The 18,405-nt window shown below is 43.0% G+C and overlaps 1 protein-coding gene across 3 annotated transcripts in view; it reads right to left on the reverse strand.

Annotated features, from left to right (window-relative positions):
• TUBGCP2 (tubulin gamma complex component 2) overlaps positions 1-18,405 on the reverse strand; it is a 23,380-nt gene continuing 4,975 nt past the window's right edge. For 2 of the 3 annotated variants that reach the window (XM_071748845.1, XM_071748843.1), the window contains exons 4-18: positions 18,161-18,337; positions 16,556-16,715; positions 14,730-14,937; positions 13,493-13,692; positions 12,977-13,166; positions 11,950-12,095; positions 10,269-10,449; positions 8,326-8,506; positions 7,486-7,658; positions 6,067-6,195; positions 5,247-5,367; positions 3,840-3,983; positions 3,146-3,274; positions 2,114-2,277; positions 1-171 (exon numbers count right to left, since the gene is read on the reverse strand). In XM_071748845.1, coding sequence (XP_071604946.1) covers positions 66-171; positions 2,114-2,277; positions 3,146-3,274; positions 3,840-3,983; positions 5,247-5,367; positions 6,067-6,195; positions 7,486-7,658; positions 8,326-8,506; positions 10,269-10,449; positions 11,950-12,095; positions 12,977-13,166; positions 13,493-13,692; positions 14,730-14,937; positions 16,556-16,715; positions 18,161-18,337 — 2,409 coding nt within the window. In that variant the 3' untranslated portion in view covers positions 1-65. The remainder of the gene's footprint in view (positions 172-2,113; positions 2,278-3,145; positions 3,275-3,839; positions 3,984-5,246; positions 5,368-6,066; positions 6,196-7,485; positions 7,659-8,325; positions 8,507-10,268; positions 10,450-11,949; positions 12,096-12,976; positions 13,167-13,492; positions 13,693-14,729; positions 14,938-16,555; positions 16,716-18,160; positions 18,338-18,405) is intronic. The other variant, XM_071748844.1, reaches the window with a different exon arrangement.

The raw sequence follows: 18,405 nt of genomic DNA on the forward strand, positions 1-18,405 counted from the left end.
GGGAGGGGTGGGTGGGGTGCTCCAGGATGGGATGTTCCAGGATGGGGTGCTCCAGGACAGGTGCTTCACTGGGCTGGCACAGAGAGGCAAACAGGCAGGGGAGCTGCCTTCTGGCTACGCTCAGCAGACATGTGCTCCAGGTGCTCTGTGTAGAACCCGTTGAAGTCCAACCTGAGAGAGAAAAAACCCCAAAGTTCTGGCATCTGGGTGGGGCCTGCATATGGCACACGGCCCACCTGATGCCCTGGGCAGGGCCCCAGCCCCCTGGGCTGCAGGGGCCACAGTGCACTTGCTCACTGAGGTGCCCAAAGGCAGCAAGGATATCAAAAACCACGTAAGTACTTCTATGGGGTCAGATGAATTCTAGGACAAAGCTGGTGGAAATCAGGGGTGTGAAGCAAAGCAAGACTCACTGCAGGAAGAAGTGAATGCAGCTTCCCTGTAGAGCAAAGGGGTCTGCACCCCAGCACAGAGCACCTCACCCTGTCCACCCTGTGCAGCTCAGCCTCCCCAGGCCATCAGGGTGGACACAGAGATTTGCTTCACAATTATGCTGCAAAACCCCTCAGACCCACACCTGTTATGACCTTCCTTAGGGCAGATCTCTGTGAAGCCCACTAAGATGTGCAGCTCTTAAAAACATGTACCCTGGGAACACTAAGCAATAGTCAATGTAAGCCTGTGGCTCACACAGAAGTTACTCTCTTAATTTCTCAATTAAGTTGCTGCAATACTAAATGAATAGGCACAGTATTTAAGTTTCATGTTGCTTGATAACCTTACACAAATGGCAACAAATCGTTCCTTACATTTTATTTTGGTGACTGCAGAAAATAAAGCCTCAACAGATGGAATTTATCTGTTGCTCTCTCCTGGTTTAAAAGTACAGTACTTTTGTCCTTTAAATGTTGTACAAAGGAAATGTGCCACGGAGGCAGCTGTGTTTATCAAACTCTCACTCAAGTATGAGGCCAGGGCTCATTTACCTCCTTGGTGCCAGGAATCCTGGACAGCCCTGTCAGATGCTGTTAGAAAAGAACAATGAAAGCTTCAAGAGACATGGCGTGAGGAGGGAACAGTGACCTCCTTCAAAGAAACTCTCTCTATTTTCAGGCATAGCACATTCCAGCAGAGGTGGAAGGGTTATCAGCCAGCCATAAAAGACACCTGGTACAGAAGGGCAGTGAACAGAACTTAATGGTTCCAGGTTGATGAAGTTAAAGGATGACAAAGACTAACAAGAAGTAGAGTTCACAAAGAAGAAACAGAGGAGCAATCTGACTACACTTAAAAACAGAGGACAAAGCACAGTTAGGAGAAAGCTTCAAGTATTCTATAAGCCTAAAAAGGACTAAATAAGGATCTACTCTGTTCTGTACTAAAAATTGAAGGGGTTGGGGCATGAATCCCTACAGTACCAAGGGAATGCAATTAACCAGTTACACTGAGCAACAAAATTACATAGCACCACCAATTGATTCCAGCATATGTACCACTGCAAGGCACTACAGCTTCAGATGAAAAGACCATTAAAAGTAGAGACTACTCCCTGGCAAACCAAGGGCTCTCCTCAGAAAGGAAACAATCAACACCTAAAAATTACCTTAACTTCTGGCTGCTCCTGTTAAGAGCTGTTTAGAGTTAGTTGCTTACATGTGAAAATAAGGCTAAGCACTAACTCACAGACAGCATGAAGAAATTCATGGATGTTTAGAATGGCTTTGTTTTTTGCTTCCCAGCTGACAGCAGGGACAAAGAAGGTAAATCTCAAGTGTTCTAGGCTCACACCATAAGAATAAATGTAGTGAAATGAGGCAACCAGGTGCCACTAATTGCCAGGTAGTGGGCATGAGCTTGTGTTAAGCCCACCTGTGCTTGATTAGGGCGGGACCCTACTGCGCATGAGCAGGATTAGGGGGCCAATAAATGTAAATGTACCTATTAGGCTTACAAACACAGAACAAGCATTTAAAAAGTCTTCGTGTTGAAATATTTTATATTCATGAAGTCCTAGCCTCTTAAAAGTAAGGCTGTATGCAATATATACTCTGCCCTTTCACTGGAAAAAAAATCACCATAACCATCAACATACTACAGGAAACTACAGACTCACCTGTAGATGATGTTGAGCATGCTGTGTTCACAGTCATTGGTGCTGTAGACACTCAATTTGTCCAACAGGTCCAGCAGATGTGTTGAGAAATGGCTATCAAACTTGTTGATGGTTGCTTCAAAGCCAGATGTCAAGTGGAGGCTATCAGCATGCTCTGCTAAAAGCTATCAAGACAAAGGCACAGTGGCTCCATGTGTTTGCTGACTCACATTTGCCAAAGAGATCCAAATTCCTCCTTCCCTATTTCTCAGCCCACACAAAAATGATGCCATAAAACTTAACAGTTGTTCAGCCACTGCAAAAAAAAAAAATCTTTCTGAACACTTGCAAGGTCCTTAAGGTTAAAAACCTTGCTATGACTGTATGTGAGAACCCCAGAGCAGATCCCAGTGAAGTTATTCCCAAATATATGCTGTCATCATTTGTTTTAAGCAGGAGGAAAACCCAGGAAGCAGGAAGTGTGTGTTGGCTACAGCAGGTTGTAACCTCTGGAGTGCTCTGCCTGCCTTGCAGTGTGACAGACCCTTAGGGCTGTGTGCCAGAGATGGGCTTTCAGCAGGACAGGAGCCAGCCTGCTAACCATAAAGCATGTCAGACACTCAGTGTATGTGAACCTAGATAGAGAAAAATTGACAGCTACCCCAGATAGAAAAGGGATGGGCTGCAAAGAGTCACACCTGGCTAATGATTGGCCCATCCATCACAAAATGGTAGCTCTGGAAATAAGAACTCTCTTGAGTTGCAGAATGTATGTGGGTTCCCACTACACAGCTGAAAATGCAACGAAGAACTTGCAACTAAAGCAAGTGCTGGGGCAGACAGGGTCTTCAAAGCAGACTTTGAGAACACCATCAACGCTCCACACTGCCCTCAGAAATGGCCAAAGTTCCATAAAAATCAGTTTTAGGGGCCAGAGGTGCTCTAGAAATTAGGAAGGTCTATCTGCAAGATGCAGGAGAGCCACCCTAACTAGACTGCAACCCAGACAGCACCCAGAGATGGAAGGACCCAGCTGCCCACTCTGTGTCCCACCTTGTTGGTCAGCTTCTTCTTGGCAGTCTCCTCAGCACGTTCCTCCTCTGTTGCTGGGCCAAGCATTGTGCCATGCTCTAAGGTGAGCCTGGTGATCTCACTATCCAGCTTCATGCTCTGGGTGAACCTCTTGGAAGGGCAGAATTAGGGAAATTGTTAGATTCTGGGTTTTTTTTATTATGGCAAAGGCTCACTCAGTCCTGCCTAGCCCAAGAGTAGCTAAGTCCCATAAAAGTTAACTCAGATTGAATTTTTGATGCTAAAACACAAAGCTCCCTAAGCACAAAGAAAGGTGTGGGTTTTTTTCAAAGCTATGGGCTGAGATGCAAGCTAGATTAATCTCCATGGGTCCGATCAACAGTCCTGACCCTCAAAAGATCATGCTCAAATCTACAGAGCCCTACAACTTAAAGCACACATTCTGCTGCAGGACTGGCTGAAGAGAGGGGATTCAGTTCATAGGAACCTGATCCCAACATTGAAAAAGAGCACAAAGCATTTTGTGGAGGGAGAAGCCACAGAAATCACGTGGGAAAAGGATGATGTTCTGAGCAGTCCTGCTGCCAGTGGGAGAAGCTGGCTCTCTTCCACACACAAGAGGGGTTGAGGTGACAAAAGGGGCTGGGCTGTCATCACTGGCTGGCACCCGAAGCAGCTGGCAGTGGCATGGTCAGTGTGGAGAGGCTGTAAATACCTGCATGCAGTTTGTGAACATGACACAGACTGACATCAACTTGGAGAAGATCTTCAGCAGCTCTGGGTTGGTTAGCATGCAGTCCTTCAAGCAGTTATCCAGGAAGCTTGTGTGGTGGCTCAGGACATCATCAATATTAGATGCCTGTGACAGGACAGATGAAATGAAAAATAATAAGAAAACCAAACAGGGACTGCTGTGCTGCACTGCCTAAAGCTCTAACATAGCATCCTGCCTCTGACAGAACCTTCCAGACATGCTGTAGGGCACGTTGAGATACTTCTCATGTCCCTTCCAGCTTTGAGAAACATCCTGAGATGGAGACTGTATTTGCATATTTGTATTTGCCTTCAAAAGCCCTTCACAGGCAAACCTTTGATTTGTTACATCACCTTCTCAACTAAATTATGCTTTCTTTAACCAGCCAAACCCTCCACAAGAAACAAGGCTCAGGACGGAGTTATCTGCTTTATGAACGTGCTCTTCTTTTGCTTTTAAATCTACTTATCATGCCCACTCCCACCTTCCCAATCTCAGTGCAGTCAGCTACAGTAAATCAAGGAACCATAAATGTCACTATGTTTATGAGGCTTAAAACATACAGGCTATTCAGAAAACATGTTTTGGGAGCACAATAAAGAACTGAGACATGCAGTGTTGCAAGGATTCTGTAAGGTTTTTGTCCAGCCCTCCTACTTCAATGGGCTCTTCCAGTCTTGACTTTTAAATGATACATTCAAAAGCCCCTCTCATTCTGTACAGTTTGGGGATGTGCTGAAGCTGAGAATACCAGACTACAATTGCCAAGGTATCTACACTGCTCAGCCAGGATCACTGCCAAAAAACCCCATACCCTTTTAAACAGCTAATACAGAACAAGGATGAATGCTGCTCCCTTAACACAATGAAGATGCTTGTTGTGTTGATTAAGACAATGATTTTGTCAAGATGAAGATATTATCTGTATTTTTAGGAAAAAAGCACTTTAACATCAAGTAGGAATGCACAAGACAGAAGTCTGACAAATAAAAAATTAACATAAGGCACTACCTGAGGCCAGTGAGGATCAACCAAGGATCCTAGACCAGCTTATGGATCTTTGCACCCTGCATCCTGCTTCCTTTTTCAGCAAAACACCACCACATAATAGGGTGAAGAGAATGAGCTGGGTGTGGACAGGAGGATGCAGCAAAGGACAGGGATGTAAGATTAAAAAAACAGACAGGTGATGTAGAACTGCAGTGTGAATTGTAGCATTCTTTGCAGTGTGGCAATAAGAGTTCTTAGATACTTCAGTGCCTCTAACAAAACTAACAAACACCTGCAGTAACTGAAATTAGGCATTTTTTTTCTATGTTGAATCTGCCAAGATTTCTTTTCTAACTTCTCTCCAGCATGCACACTCACCAGTTTCAGGTTCTTCTCAAGAATGTGCCATGTTGGCTCCATCACTTCAAACATCATGTAGTACTGGATATTCTGTACAAAATTCAGCATCCGCTGCCGCAGTGTGAAGGCACCAGCAAACCTAGGAGAGAAATCACACCCACAAAACTTAGAGTTAGCAGATGCCATGGAGAATTATGACAGCTCTGCACAGTCAAACAGAACTGAGTATTCCTGTCCTAGCAAAGTCACTGCTGCAGTGGGAGAGAGGTTACAAAGTTAATGCAAACCATCCCTGATTACTTTCCACATATTCAAATGGCATTCCCTCAATTCTCAGAGTCAGAGTTTTGAACCTGCTGTAGACTGGACAATTCCTTTTGGTTATTTTCTTATATTCAACCAAGATTTTAATTTTGAAGCAATTTTACTAATGTAACAATCAAATGAGACACACAGTTGTTAGCAGGGCAAAATTTAACAAGATAAATGGTTCATGTTTCCTTCTTGCCTTCCTTATCAAAGGAACACTTAACCAATGTTAGATGTGCATGGGTGTCCTCTGCTCTAACTGGTGTAGAATGAGATAACCCCAAAGACCATCTCTTCCTTTTCAAAACTTCATGTGAACAAAGAGGAATGAGCCAAGCAGCACAAAGACTTTGAGCAGACACTTCCTACTGAAACCTGGAATGTTGTATTTTGACCTCTCTCAGCCTGGGAGAAACTTGCAAGGCTCTTTTTCAAGTTCAAATGATCTCATCCATGTTACAACGTATCAACCTTCTTCAAGAAGGAAAACCAAACCTTCACATCTGATCCAGCAGAAAAAAGGCCATACCACTTAGATGAATGCAGGGAGAATTGCTTGGCCATCTTATTGCTGATCCAAACGTTGCACAACTGTCTTTCCACGTGTTTGCAATAGAACATGTGTCTGAAAAGCATCTGGTATCTTGTCAGTGCTTTCCTGGAAAGAAAGGAGAAAACCTTCCATATTAAGCCCTGTTCTGATTGGCAGACTAAGCTGGGAAGACTGAGGATGCTCAAAAGCAACAAGACTTTACACAATATGTTCCTTACGCCTTCAGACACACAGATCCACACTGAAAGAATCTGAACCACTGGTAACCATCCCCAAGAACTTCTCTCCAAGGAGTCCCTCCTCCACATCACCAGCTTCTTCCTTCAGTTCCCTTGAGCTACCTGCAGACAGGTCACCCACACAGACACTGGATGGAGGGCTGAAAGCCTGCGGTCAGGTACCCACTGCACTAAGACTGCTACAATCACCAACACAATTCACCAGGATTCTCCAAAAAGGTGAAAAAAGATGCTGAAAACCAAGCTGCAGGCAGCATTGCCCTACCAGCAATGCACTGTCAGAGCAGATGGGGATGCTTATTTATAGCTGCAGGGACTGAATTCAAGTCTGTATTCAGACATTTCAGGGTAGGTGTCTACAGAGCTTCAGCCCGTACAGCTTGTGAAGCCTCACCAAACAGGATTTTCACTTCCACAGCTACCATCAGAGCTAACACACTCAATTTGAAAGAAAGAGTCATAATTTCAAAAGCACTGCATCACTGGAAAAATCCCACTGTTTCAACTCATTTTTTAAAGGGGAAATTAAGGGACAAACTCCTTGTTGACAGGTAACCACTCAACATCTGCCACCCTGTCCATGGAGCACAGCTTGTCCCATCTGCCCTGGCTAGCAGCAGCAGGGTGAGGGAAATAGGGGGCAAATCCCTGCAGAAAAATGAACCATTCAGTCCTTCACCACTTGATTAAATGCTAAATTACTATGCTAATAGTAATTCTAGCAACAGCCTCTGTCCTTCCAGATTGCAACCAGGGATACCAGAAAGTGTACTTTTTTCTCCTCTCCACATTTAAGAAATTCTTGATTCTTGCATGGAAACCTTCTTGTGATAGTTCATATTCTCAGGGAAAATACTTCAGAAAGCCATGGACAAATGAAAACTGGGTGACCAGTCACAGCTAAAATCAAGGACCAAACTGACCTATGTATTCCCACCATTTAAAATGAAAGTTTGACTTTCCAAGAAGACACAATCCATTTTCCATAGCCTACAAGTGAAGAAAGCAGGGCTCAGCAACCTCAAACCATTCCCTACTATAACCTGTAACCCCACTTTAAAGATACAAGCTTGCTAGGATTTTGCTGTGTGGAGATGTACTTCAGTCCCATAAAAAAGCTTCTTCCTCATTAATCTTTAGCAGATTGATACTTTACCTGTTTATAATAAGAGATAGAGGCCACTTAACAATGTAGTCAAAGGAAAATGCTTCCAGACCACTGAGAGTGAGCTCTGTGGGATCTGCACTGATAATAGCCTTCTCCTGCTTTGTTTCTATGGCCAATACTCTCAAGAGCTGTGTAATGAGGTCATGGGGCATCAAGTCAATCTATAAAGGAAAAGCAGGAAAAAAAAGAAATCACAGTATAATCACCAGTACTGCATAGCAACAGATGTGTGTCAGAAATGCAAAATATCAGAGCTGCTCTCAGGTCAGAAGACCAGCCTAGGAAGCAGTAGAGACTGGTATGGTCTAGAATGGAGCAGCAGACATTAGAGAATTGTTGCTGTAGTGTGTAACAATCAGAATACAACAAACTATTCTGCTAATCACTCCCCCTTGCCCTCAGTGTCCTATAAGGTCTGTCTACTCAGATCTCACACTCTCCAGGCACAACCTCTGTGTTGTGTTCCATCTGTAAAATATGCAATTATTAATAGCCAGGATTTCTAACCTGGAATTTTCTTGTAGTTCAAAATGAGCACCCAAGCTGAGAATAAGCATGTTATACACTACTATATCCACCTCATCCTGAGGCCATGCAAAAGCACCTTCTCCATGTTCAGATGCCATCAAGAAAACACAGGGTGGGTCCTTCCAGTTGCTAATCAGGATGAAAGAGGACTTAACCCAGCAAAGGTCTACAGAAAGACAGCCATCAATTGTCTTTTCCTTCACTGTACATTCAGCAGGTTCTTCTAGACATACAGATCTCCCTAAATCTTGGTAGGCCTTCCACTGGAATCAACAATTCTCTGCTTACAGACAATCTTACCTTTAAATCATCCTTGAAAGGATCTGTGTTGGCTGTGCTCATCCGCAGGGCTAGCTCAAGCAGAGCCTCTAGCCTTGTAGTTATGATGTCATCCACAGGCTTCTTAAGTTCCTCTTCTGTGAGATCCATGAAGTGCACAAAGAAGTCCCCTTGGTCCATCAGGAAATAGTGTTTTATAGATCTGCTCAAGAAAATGAAGGCACAATGGATTACATTTTTTAAAGCCCAAGCTGATCCATATTAAAACACAGTAAAATAAAGAACAAAAGCAATCGATTCAGCCAGCCTGCTGGGTTTGATCACAAAATGTTCCTCTTCATGCAGAACAATAGCCCTAAATTACCCATTTGGAGACTAATCTTTTCTGTATGTCCCCCTTTCACCTCTGTCAGGATGCTTTTGTGCAGGAAGATCAAGTCTGATGCTGCTCTTCTTTTTTTCCTTGAAAAATGCACCTTACTGAAAAACAGCTATGAGGTACAATACTGGGTGAGGGCTCATACTGCTATCCTGCACAACACCCCATCCTCCACAGAATGCACACCAGCCAAGAGGCAGTTGCCAATTCAGAGCAGAATCTTGGACTCCCTTGAATGACCAAGTATCTGTACTGATTTTTTTAAGTACTCCAGGTACTTGTGTTGATTTCTGCTATACTAGGATACATAAACCTTGATTTTCATTTGGCATCAGGGAGAGATAACTGCAATGGACCAGAAGCTTGTAAAGAGCTCAGGGAAGAGTTTGTGGATTAACTAACCAGCACAGCCCTAACACAGTGTGGTTGCAGACACCTGGTCAATGCCAGTTTGGGAGATACTCAGCCCCTCTGTTTCCATGATTGTCATTGCTCCTTTGAACCAAGAAAACTCCCCCAGTCATGAGGAAGTCATGATAGTGCCAGCAGTGAACTAAGGACACAACACTGAGATACTTAGTCCTGACACACCCTAGGGGCCAAAGCCAAACAAAAACTTGAAGATTTTTTTCAAGCAGGAAGTTGAACTGAAGGCCTGCTGAAGTTGCCTTCCAACCAACATTCCTGGGATGGTGGAGAGGGAGTGAGCCAGTACTCTCACTTAATCTGAAACTACACTGCAGTTTATTTTCTGCCAAATTTCTTTACTTCCTTTTTAATGCAACAGGGTTTGAAGAAGAACCTCAGTCTAACTACAGCTGTCTCACAACCAGCTGTCAATTGCAATTTCCTATCTATCTGCTGCTGTCTTGGTCTGCTGGATAGTCAAGATTCTTGGTTTTACTGTTTTCTGAAGACAGCAATAAACTAAAACCTTGACTCTCACAGAAAGGTGGAGTTTGAATGCTACAATGCAATTAGCATTTGCTGTCAGCTGAATGTGTTAAATGAATCCAAATACAGGTTACTAAAATGAACTTTAAAAAAGGACAGTGTTAAGAAAAAAACAGTACTGGAACTCGAGGCTAATATTATAATCCAACTCACTATGTTTGCATGAGCAATAACCATGGTATATTTTTGCTGAAGCTTGATATCAACCTATTTCTTATTCACGTTGAACTCTTCTTGATCACACCAGATGATAATAGGAAACTCCCTTTCCTGGGTGGGAATGACATGCAGCTACAGGAAAGTCATGAGAGGTGTGGGATGTCCATACCTGAGGGAAGGGTTTTGGGGCTGAGCTAAATAAAGCCATGGCTGCCCTGACCTAGTTTTGGCAACAGCCTTCCAAGGAAGTAGGTCTAGAGACTCACAGACATCCTTCCCACCCAACATTTCTATTTTTATACTTCTTTTTTTCTTCGGGAAATAAATTAAATCATATTGTTACAGGTCAAGCTTTCTAATGGAAAAAGAGAGTCCATTAATATTATGCCACGAAAAGAGAACAACCTTGAAAAACATATATTCACTACCAGAACCCATCTATTTAACATGCATTTAGTAAAATAAATCAAACCTTAGGTGTGCCACCAGCTCTTTCTCCTCCATTAGGAAGTCAAGAAGAACTTTGCTAGCATAGTTATATGCTTTTTCTATCTGTTCCACATATGCTCGCTCTTTTAAAGTATAGATGACCTCCTTAGCCACAGGGCAGGTAACATCACGCCCACATTCTCGTACAACATTTAGATATTTCCCTAGAAGCAAAAAAAAAAAAGAATGACCCATATAAAAACCTACTGTACATCCAAGAGGGAACCTTTTGGATCACTGCCTTGGAAGAGGAAGATGTGATATGAAATGTGTAAGTTCTACTGAAAGTTAGACACCTTTCAAAAGATGACACAGAATTTTAAATTATCAAAGAATCATCTAATCTGCTGAGTTGGAAAGGACCCATCAATATCATCAAGTCCAGCTTTTGTCCCTGTATAGGGCACCCCAAGATCACACCATGTGCCTGAGAGCATCATCCAAACACTTCTTTAACTCAGAGAGTTTGGTGCTGTGACCACTCCCCTGGGGATCTTGCTCCATCGCTCAACTCTTCTCTAGGTGAAAAACCTTTTCCTGATATCTAACCTAAACCTCCCAAGTCAGCTTCCTACCATTTCCCCAAGCCCTGTCTTTGGTCACAGGAGTGAAGAGATTAGTGCCAGTCCCATCTCTTTCCCTTGTGAGGAAGCCATAGACTGCAATGAGGTCACCCCTCAGCCTCCTTTTCTCCAGACTGAACAATCCAAGTGACCTTTGCTGCTCCTCAGAAGTCATCCCTTCCAGACCATTCACCATCCTCATGGCTCTCCTTTGCATGTCTTTTCTATACTGCAGTGTTCAAAACTGCACAGAGCACTCAAGGTGAGGCTGTACCAGTACAGAGTGGGACAATCCCCTCCCTTGACTGGCTGATGATGCTGTGCTTGATGCACCCCAGGACATGGTTGGCCCTCCTGGCTGCCAGGGCACACTGCCCTGGCAGTTCATGTTCAGTTTGCCATCAACCAGGACCCCCAGGTCCCTCTCTGCCACACTGCTCTCCAGCCACTCATTCCCAGTCTGTCCTTGCCACCAGGGCTGCCCCATCCCAGGTGCAGAATTCAGCACTTACCCTTGTTAAATTTCATGTGGTTGGTGGCTGCCCATCTCTCTAACTTGTGGGAGTGTCTCTGCAGGACCTGCCTGCCCTCAAGGGAGCTGACCACTCCTCCCAATTTTGTGTCAAATTAGACACCTAGTATCACACTGAGGGAAATATTCTAAATGGTTTTGTTTCTCAGTGGTGGCAAAACATCTCTTCAGATAGCCAGAAACTTTGAAGATCTGGTGCTACACTTCAGAAGCAGGTTTTGAAGGGTTTTGTACTAACAGAAGAGAACAGTAGCAACCATCAGGATGCTTCCACTTAAACACTCAGATTAAAACCCAGCATGTTCAAACCTCAGTTGTCTAGCTCCATCTAGCTAGCTGCTGGAAAAGTGTACCCATGAAATGGAGCAGCAAGCAGACAGCTCCCCTTGTGCAGGACTCCTTCCCACATGTTGGTTTATCTATAGGCTTTGGGATTCTTTTTAAACCTGATTCTTCTACTCCTTGAGAAATTCAGCTCAACAACCATAAGCAGGCAAAGCACAATGACATTTACTTTATCTAGGCACAAAGAATGGCAATGCTTCTCTCAAGATTCTCTTTAGACCTACCTGTGCTTAGTATTTTGTCAGCTATTTTCTGCAAGAACGAAGGTATCTGTTGCTGAACAACAGTATATCTTTGATCCCAATACTTGTCATTATAGTCCTCCTGAATCTTCTCCTTCTGCAGCTCATGTTCCTCCACCATGAACTCACTGAATAGTTAAAGTAAATGTTTAGAAGCAGGAAGTGGTACAATGAGGATTACACTTTTGACCTGTAAACTGGTAATGTGATCTATCAACAAAAAACACCTCATGAAAATACATTCCAATCAAGAACTGAAATTAGTCTGTCTTTCTAGGAAGGGGAGAAGCATTATGGCAGAAACAGAATTTTATAGGGTTCCTAAACAAAGTCAAAACATTATTTGGCTGCCAGTATGAAGGTGAGGAAGCTGGCCTTTGTCTGCCTTCTCATCATCAGGAAGGCATTAATTTTAGCTGTTTTGAGTTTTGCCCCCTAGGATTCTGAAAATGTGAGAAACAGAAACGCTGCATAAATTATTAAACACAGTGAAAAGCTTCAAATGATTCTACAAAAGCGAAGAAAACTTCAAAGAGTGTTTGTTCATATCAGGTTAGCATATTTGTGGACTACATTTAACATAGATTCACTGAGTTACCACATTCATGCCCCACGAGAAGAGGGCTCACCCCTGTCGTGAAGAGAATGTGGAGAATACTTAAAAGACTAGCATGGTAAGGTGGAATTTGAGTGAACTGCATATTTGAACTGCTGTGCTATTGACTTCTGTATATAATTTCCCTGAATTTGGAAAAAAAAAACCAAGTGAGAGTGTCTCTGACTGTATAACCACTGACTGAATCAAGCAAGAAATATGTAGTTAAAACATCCCCTTCCTTGCCATGGATGCTACCTTGTCCACCTACTGCTGCCAGGTCCAGGCCTCCAGGCCCCCAGGACCTCGACCAGAGAGGCAGAGAGAAAGCTGCACTAAAAAAGCAGGAGTCTAAGACTCAAACATTATTTCTTAACTTTTGCATTTCATTTTCATTCCTTAACTGTTCTTTACCTGTAGGGATCATTAATGATGCCTCGATATATCCACTTCTCCAGAATTTCAAAATAAGGCACACTGGCTGCCTTGGTTAAATACAGGCAGAGTTCCTGGGCCTGGCTGTCCCCCGTGTAATTGAAAGTCTTGTCATGTAGTAAGCTCAGGGTTGATCCTCCCATACACTCACCTTTGTCCACAGAAGTAGCTAAAATTAAAAAATACAGATATAAGACACAAAGCTGATCAATTGCACAAGCTATTCTGTTACACTGAATGAAGTTAACTGTTGATTAGCTGATCACCCTAAGTCACAGAGGTAAAAGGCATAGATATGCCTCATGACAGCTCTGAAGGACAGATTCAGCCCCAGAAAAGAGCAGTGCTCTGGCAAGATCCATTCTCTTTGCCTTCTGTGTTTAATATAAGATAAAATTAAAATGATGTATGCCCTGTCTGTGTTGCTACTCTGTGCAGTTTAAAGAGGTTGTCACGAACCTGTCAAAATGAAATTACTGTATTTTTGAAATTTACCAAGTGAAGCAAGAATCTCCAGGGTCCTCATTGTGGGCTGGATATAAAACCAGAGCTTCTGCAGTGACAGAAGTCCCTGTCTCTGAAGATGCTCCAGCTGGGTAATCAGTATCATGTACTCCTTGATCAGAGTCCGCATAGCAGCAGCCAGAGCATGGTTTACCTGTCCGTACTCAAAGGAAGACTTCTCCTCTATAAACCTGGAAAAAGCAAAATGGAAACTCTTTCAGGCAAGGCACCTTCCATTATTTTCAGGAATTTTATCTTCAGGAAACTGTACAAGGACATGAGTAGAGGGTTTGCTGGAAAGTGCACCAGCTAGAGTGCTGGTTCCACAGCAGGTTCCACATTTGCTCTGTGTTTCCCTATTTCCCACCATATTTCCTAGTACATAAAGCTGTGGGAAGGCAACTCCTCTCAAACTGCAGGGGAACTAGAATTATCTGCAAAACCACAATGTAAAAAGTCAAAGCCAGAATTTTTAAGGTGATTGTCTTTGCACAAGCAACAAGGACAGCAAAAGATCTCAAAAGGAAGCAATATGCACCCAGACATGTGGGGAAAGCACTGTTACTAGAGGCTGACACCTCATGCCACAGCAGGGATTAACCCAACCAGACTAAGATGGCTCCATATGGGTTAGTGGAGACAAATGCTCCTGAGTCATATCACCTGGAAGGAGACATGTAAAAGAGACTAGAAGAAAAAGCACCCTAAACATGCTTTCCATTCATTGCTCATATTCTAGGGCTTGGAATCAAATGCAGAAATCTAAATAAACATCTGCTGCTACTGAGGTGTACCTTATACTAAGACAACTAACAACTACTTAGCTACCAGAAATTTGGTAGCAGCAGGTTCTCCTGCTCAGAAACAGACAAAAGGTTGTATCAGTTCTGGATGCCCAGAGGAGAGCAAAAAGCAGGAAACAGAGAAATGTGTAGCAGGATACGAAAAGCCAAACCAGAATAAGCAGACATATCCTATCTGCAATTTGCCTGAATGTACCAAGACCAGGTTTAGACAAAGTCAAGGTGAGATGAATGAAGTCAATTGGCAGCACAGAGGAGAAATCCAACAACAAGAACTGTAGCTAAAACAAATTCAAAGAAATTGCCATTATTTTATATCCCCATAGGTTTAAATTAAGCTTGGAAGTTATAATCTACAAAACAACAGATAATCTACAACCTGGTGCTCAAAGAACATCCTCCTCTGAGAAAAGTCAGCTTGGTACCTGGTGACAGCAGAGTAACTTGCTGCTACAGGAAGAATCCTGGTCACCAGCTCTTTGATGGACAAGTCCAAGTTCGGATCGACTGAAAACACTCTGTTCTGCCTGCCTGTCAGAGGCTGTGCTGTGATGTATCTTCCATCCACACCAATCAGAACATACAGCAAGTCCTCCACAATCATAGATTCTTGGGAGGCTAATGGCAAAGTACCTGTTTTCAAAGAGAGACAAAGAAGAACACAATCAGAACATGTGGTACTACCTGATCGTCCATTCATATAATTTCAATTTAGAACCTGAAGCATGAAAATAAGACATGGTACCATTCACAGAGAACAAAGATCACACAGAGCTGAATCAGGATATAGAGAAATAAAACTCCCAGGGTCAACTCCAAAATCAACTATCTTGCTTTTGAGGAAAACAGAATCATTTGCTCATTTATGCTCAAAGCAAGCCAGTAGACAGGGCAATATATTCAACATCACCCAGAGTTTGTGCTGTTGATCCTTGCACCCAAAAGGATGTTACATTGGACCCAAGGAATGACTCCCCCTCCCTCACCTCCATGGAAATATTCAAGCATTAAGAAAACAGTACAGACACAAAGAAACACTAGCACAGCAAAAGCTGCAGAAGAACTGCAAACTGTGGGGTTTCTGAATGGTGCAGTCAACCACAAACCAGCTGCAAGAAGCATAAAGACTTTAACCCAAAATATAATCAAGTGCTTCAGAAAATTGGGGAACAGAGAGAAGCTACAACACTAATGACAGCAAAGCTTATCTCATGAAACAAGGCAATAATTCCTCTCCACTTTTAGCATTGTATGTGAGAGAACAAATGATCCTGAGCTTGCTAGAACGTGCTCCCATCCTCACAGCCCAAAGGTCCCAAGAGAAATGCACTGGTGGACAAGCTGTCTAGGAGCATCTCCAAGAATGAGACTACTGTTTTCATGACCCACTTAGACACAGCTCAAATCCACATCAAAAAGTTACAGGTTTCTTGTAGGAGTCTCCACAGTCCTGGGGAGTGGAAACACGAGTTTTTAACTCAGCTGTTCTCTTTCAGAAAAGGTCTTAAATCTAATATATGAATAAGAAACTATACACAGCTCAGCCTAAAGCTAGAATAGAACAAGGAGAGATTAGTGTCCTTTTTCTTTGATGAGGGTAGAGACAGCAAACCAAAATGCCTTACTAGAGAGGATATTGAGCTGAGTGGATTGATAAATGCTCTCTTTTTAGGTAGAACTACAAATACTTCAGCTGAGAATACAGATGCGATACTCCTACAGTATAATTTCATGGAGACCTTCAAAAGAGATAAGATTCCATGGACCTATACTGGATTTATAAGGGCATTTAGTGATAGGACAAAGGGTAATGGCTTCAAAGTGGAAGATGGGAGTTTTATATTAATTAGGAAGAAATTCTTCATTGTGAGGATGATGAGACACTGGCTCAGGTTCATTAGGGAAGCTGTGGCTGCCCCATCCCTGAAAACCTTCAAGGCCAGGTTGAAGGCTTGGAGCAAGCAGCTCCAGTGGGAGATGTTCCTGCCCCTGGCAAGGGGTTGGAACTACATCATCTGTAATGTCCCTTTCAAACCAAACCATTCCATGATTCTATGATCAATAGTGTGGCTGGAATTCAGCACAGGACAAACACTGTGAACAAAGTAAGTTTGGGGTTGGTTTTCTTGAACCCCAAGACCACCGGGAGCCAATTTTTGCTTTCACCCTCAGTGTCAAAAAATCTGAAAGGCATTTCTGAACAAGTACAAAGCATAGAAAGTTGAAGCAATTTTCCCTGCACATCACATACCTATAGGTACTGTTGTGTCAGTGCTTAAACTGGTGCCAATTAAGAAATCACCAATAAGTGAAGGTCTCTCATACACCCAGGATGGAAATACTGGAATGGGCTGGCCAGAATTCTTCTTCTGCTTATCTCGGAGGATTTTTCGTGTAAGCTCAAGAGGCTGCTGGAAAAAGAGAGAAAGGGGAAAAAGAGATCTTCAAAAGTCCAAGAAACTTCAAATTTTACACAGCAATTGACTGCAAGCCAATAAATTGAGAACAGAAAATAGAAAAGCTGATGTTTCAGTAGCAGTGTAGGATGTATTCTCCTGAAACCATCTTATCTTTTGGTCTCAGTGCTGCAGAGATCAAATTTGACAGTTTTCCTTCTCTTTATTGAAGGGTACATCAAATAAGACTTTTCTGCAGCTCCCCTCACCACCTTAGGTGCTAGAGCACACATAGGGAAGCAGAATGGGGACTTCCACAACCAGCAGGCAGCTGACTACTTTGCAAAGCACACTGCAAGAATGGCAGCAAATTCATGCCATAAGCAGTAACATCTTATTCAAGGAGATGCCAAGAGGATTAAAAAGACCTCTGGATTAAAATTCTGTATAGTACCCACTACACAGCTGCATGCAATATGCAGTCCAGACAATCCACCCACATACAGATGGAAAATTATTGGGTTTTTACTCTGAACAGGAGTCAGCAAAGAAAACGAGCTCTTAAAGACCAGAAGACTTTCTACCCAATGCTCTTTGACGTGGGTAAATGGAGTGCAAGGTTAATTATCAGCTGGAGAGGCTTTTGATGTACTTACATGAACATTTAGAGCCCCAGGAGCATAAACACAGGGGACATGCTCGTGAATGCCATTTCTTAAGCTCCACATATGTGTATGTGAAACAGGATATGCACAGGGTCACTTCTGGGCTAAAATGAGTCTAAGCAGCAGCCCCAGTCACCAAAAGATCACTGAATAATCTGACAGTGCCAAGTAATCACAGGGCAGATGGCACAGCACTTGTGGCACCAGTGACAAAGAGCATGTCTCAAGGGCATGAATCACTGCAATTAGAAATTTAGACTGCTGTCATTACAGGCTTCAGTGATAGCCTGGATGAAACTCTCAGGGCTGATAATGTGGCTCACATGTGTTGGTCTGGCACTCCAAAGCCCACAAGACAGAGTGGCAGTTTGCAGAGGGAATGGCTGTGTCCACCCAAGGAAGGATTATGTGAGAGTGTATCCACACGGATTGAACAAGCAAGGATGGGGACACGCCACAATGGCTGCTGAGCTCCTGAGGATGAACTACCCAGGTGAAAGTCAGCACAGCTTAAAGCAGTCATTTGAATGGGAAAATGAAATTACATCAGCTCCCACCAGTTAGAACTGTCACGGCCTAAACTTGACTTATCTTACATGATTTCAATAGAAAAAGGCCACTTTTATAAAGAACTCTATAAAGACTTAATAAAATCTGACTAATACATTTTCCAATCTTTTAGATTATCTGCACAGGTAAAATAGTTTATAATTCCACTAGATGACAAAAGTTAAGACCCCAGCTATACACATGAGCAGAGAGATTTTGTGGCCAAAGCCTGGGAAGACACAGTACCTGATGTGCACTGGAGTTGGCTGTGACACTGCCCAGCTGCTTCCGTAGTTCCTCAAGCTCCTGCAGAGATATCTTGGAAGTAGATGAGTGGATGGAAAAATTTGTGCTGCCACTGGTTGCTGCATTTGTTGCAAGTTCTGCCCTGTCTTTAGCATTTTGTTGCAAATACTGGAGTGTCTGTACATACACAAAATAGGAAGGATTTTTTGAGTGCTGGTCAGCACACAGTAAAGCACAAAACCATA

Source organism: Heliangelus exortis, chromosome 7 (assembly GCF_036169615.1).
Source record: "Heliangelus exortis chromosome 7, bHelExo1.hap1, whole genome shotgun sequence".
NCBI lineage: Eukaryota > Metazoa > Chordata > Aves > Apodiformes > Trochilidae > Heliangelus > Heliangelus exortis.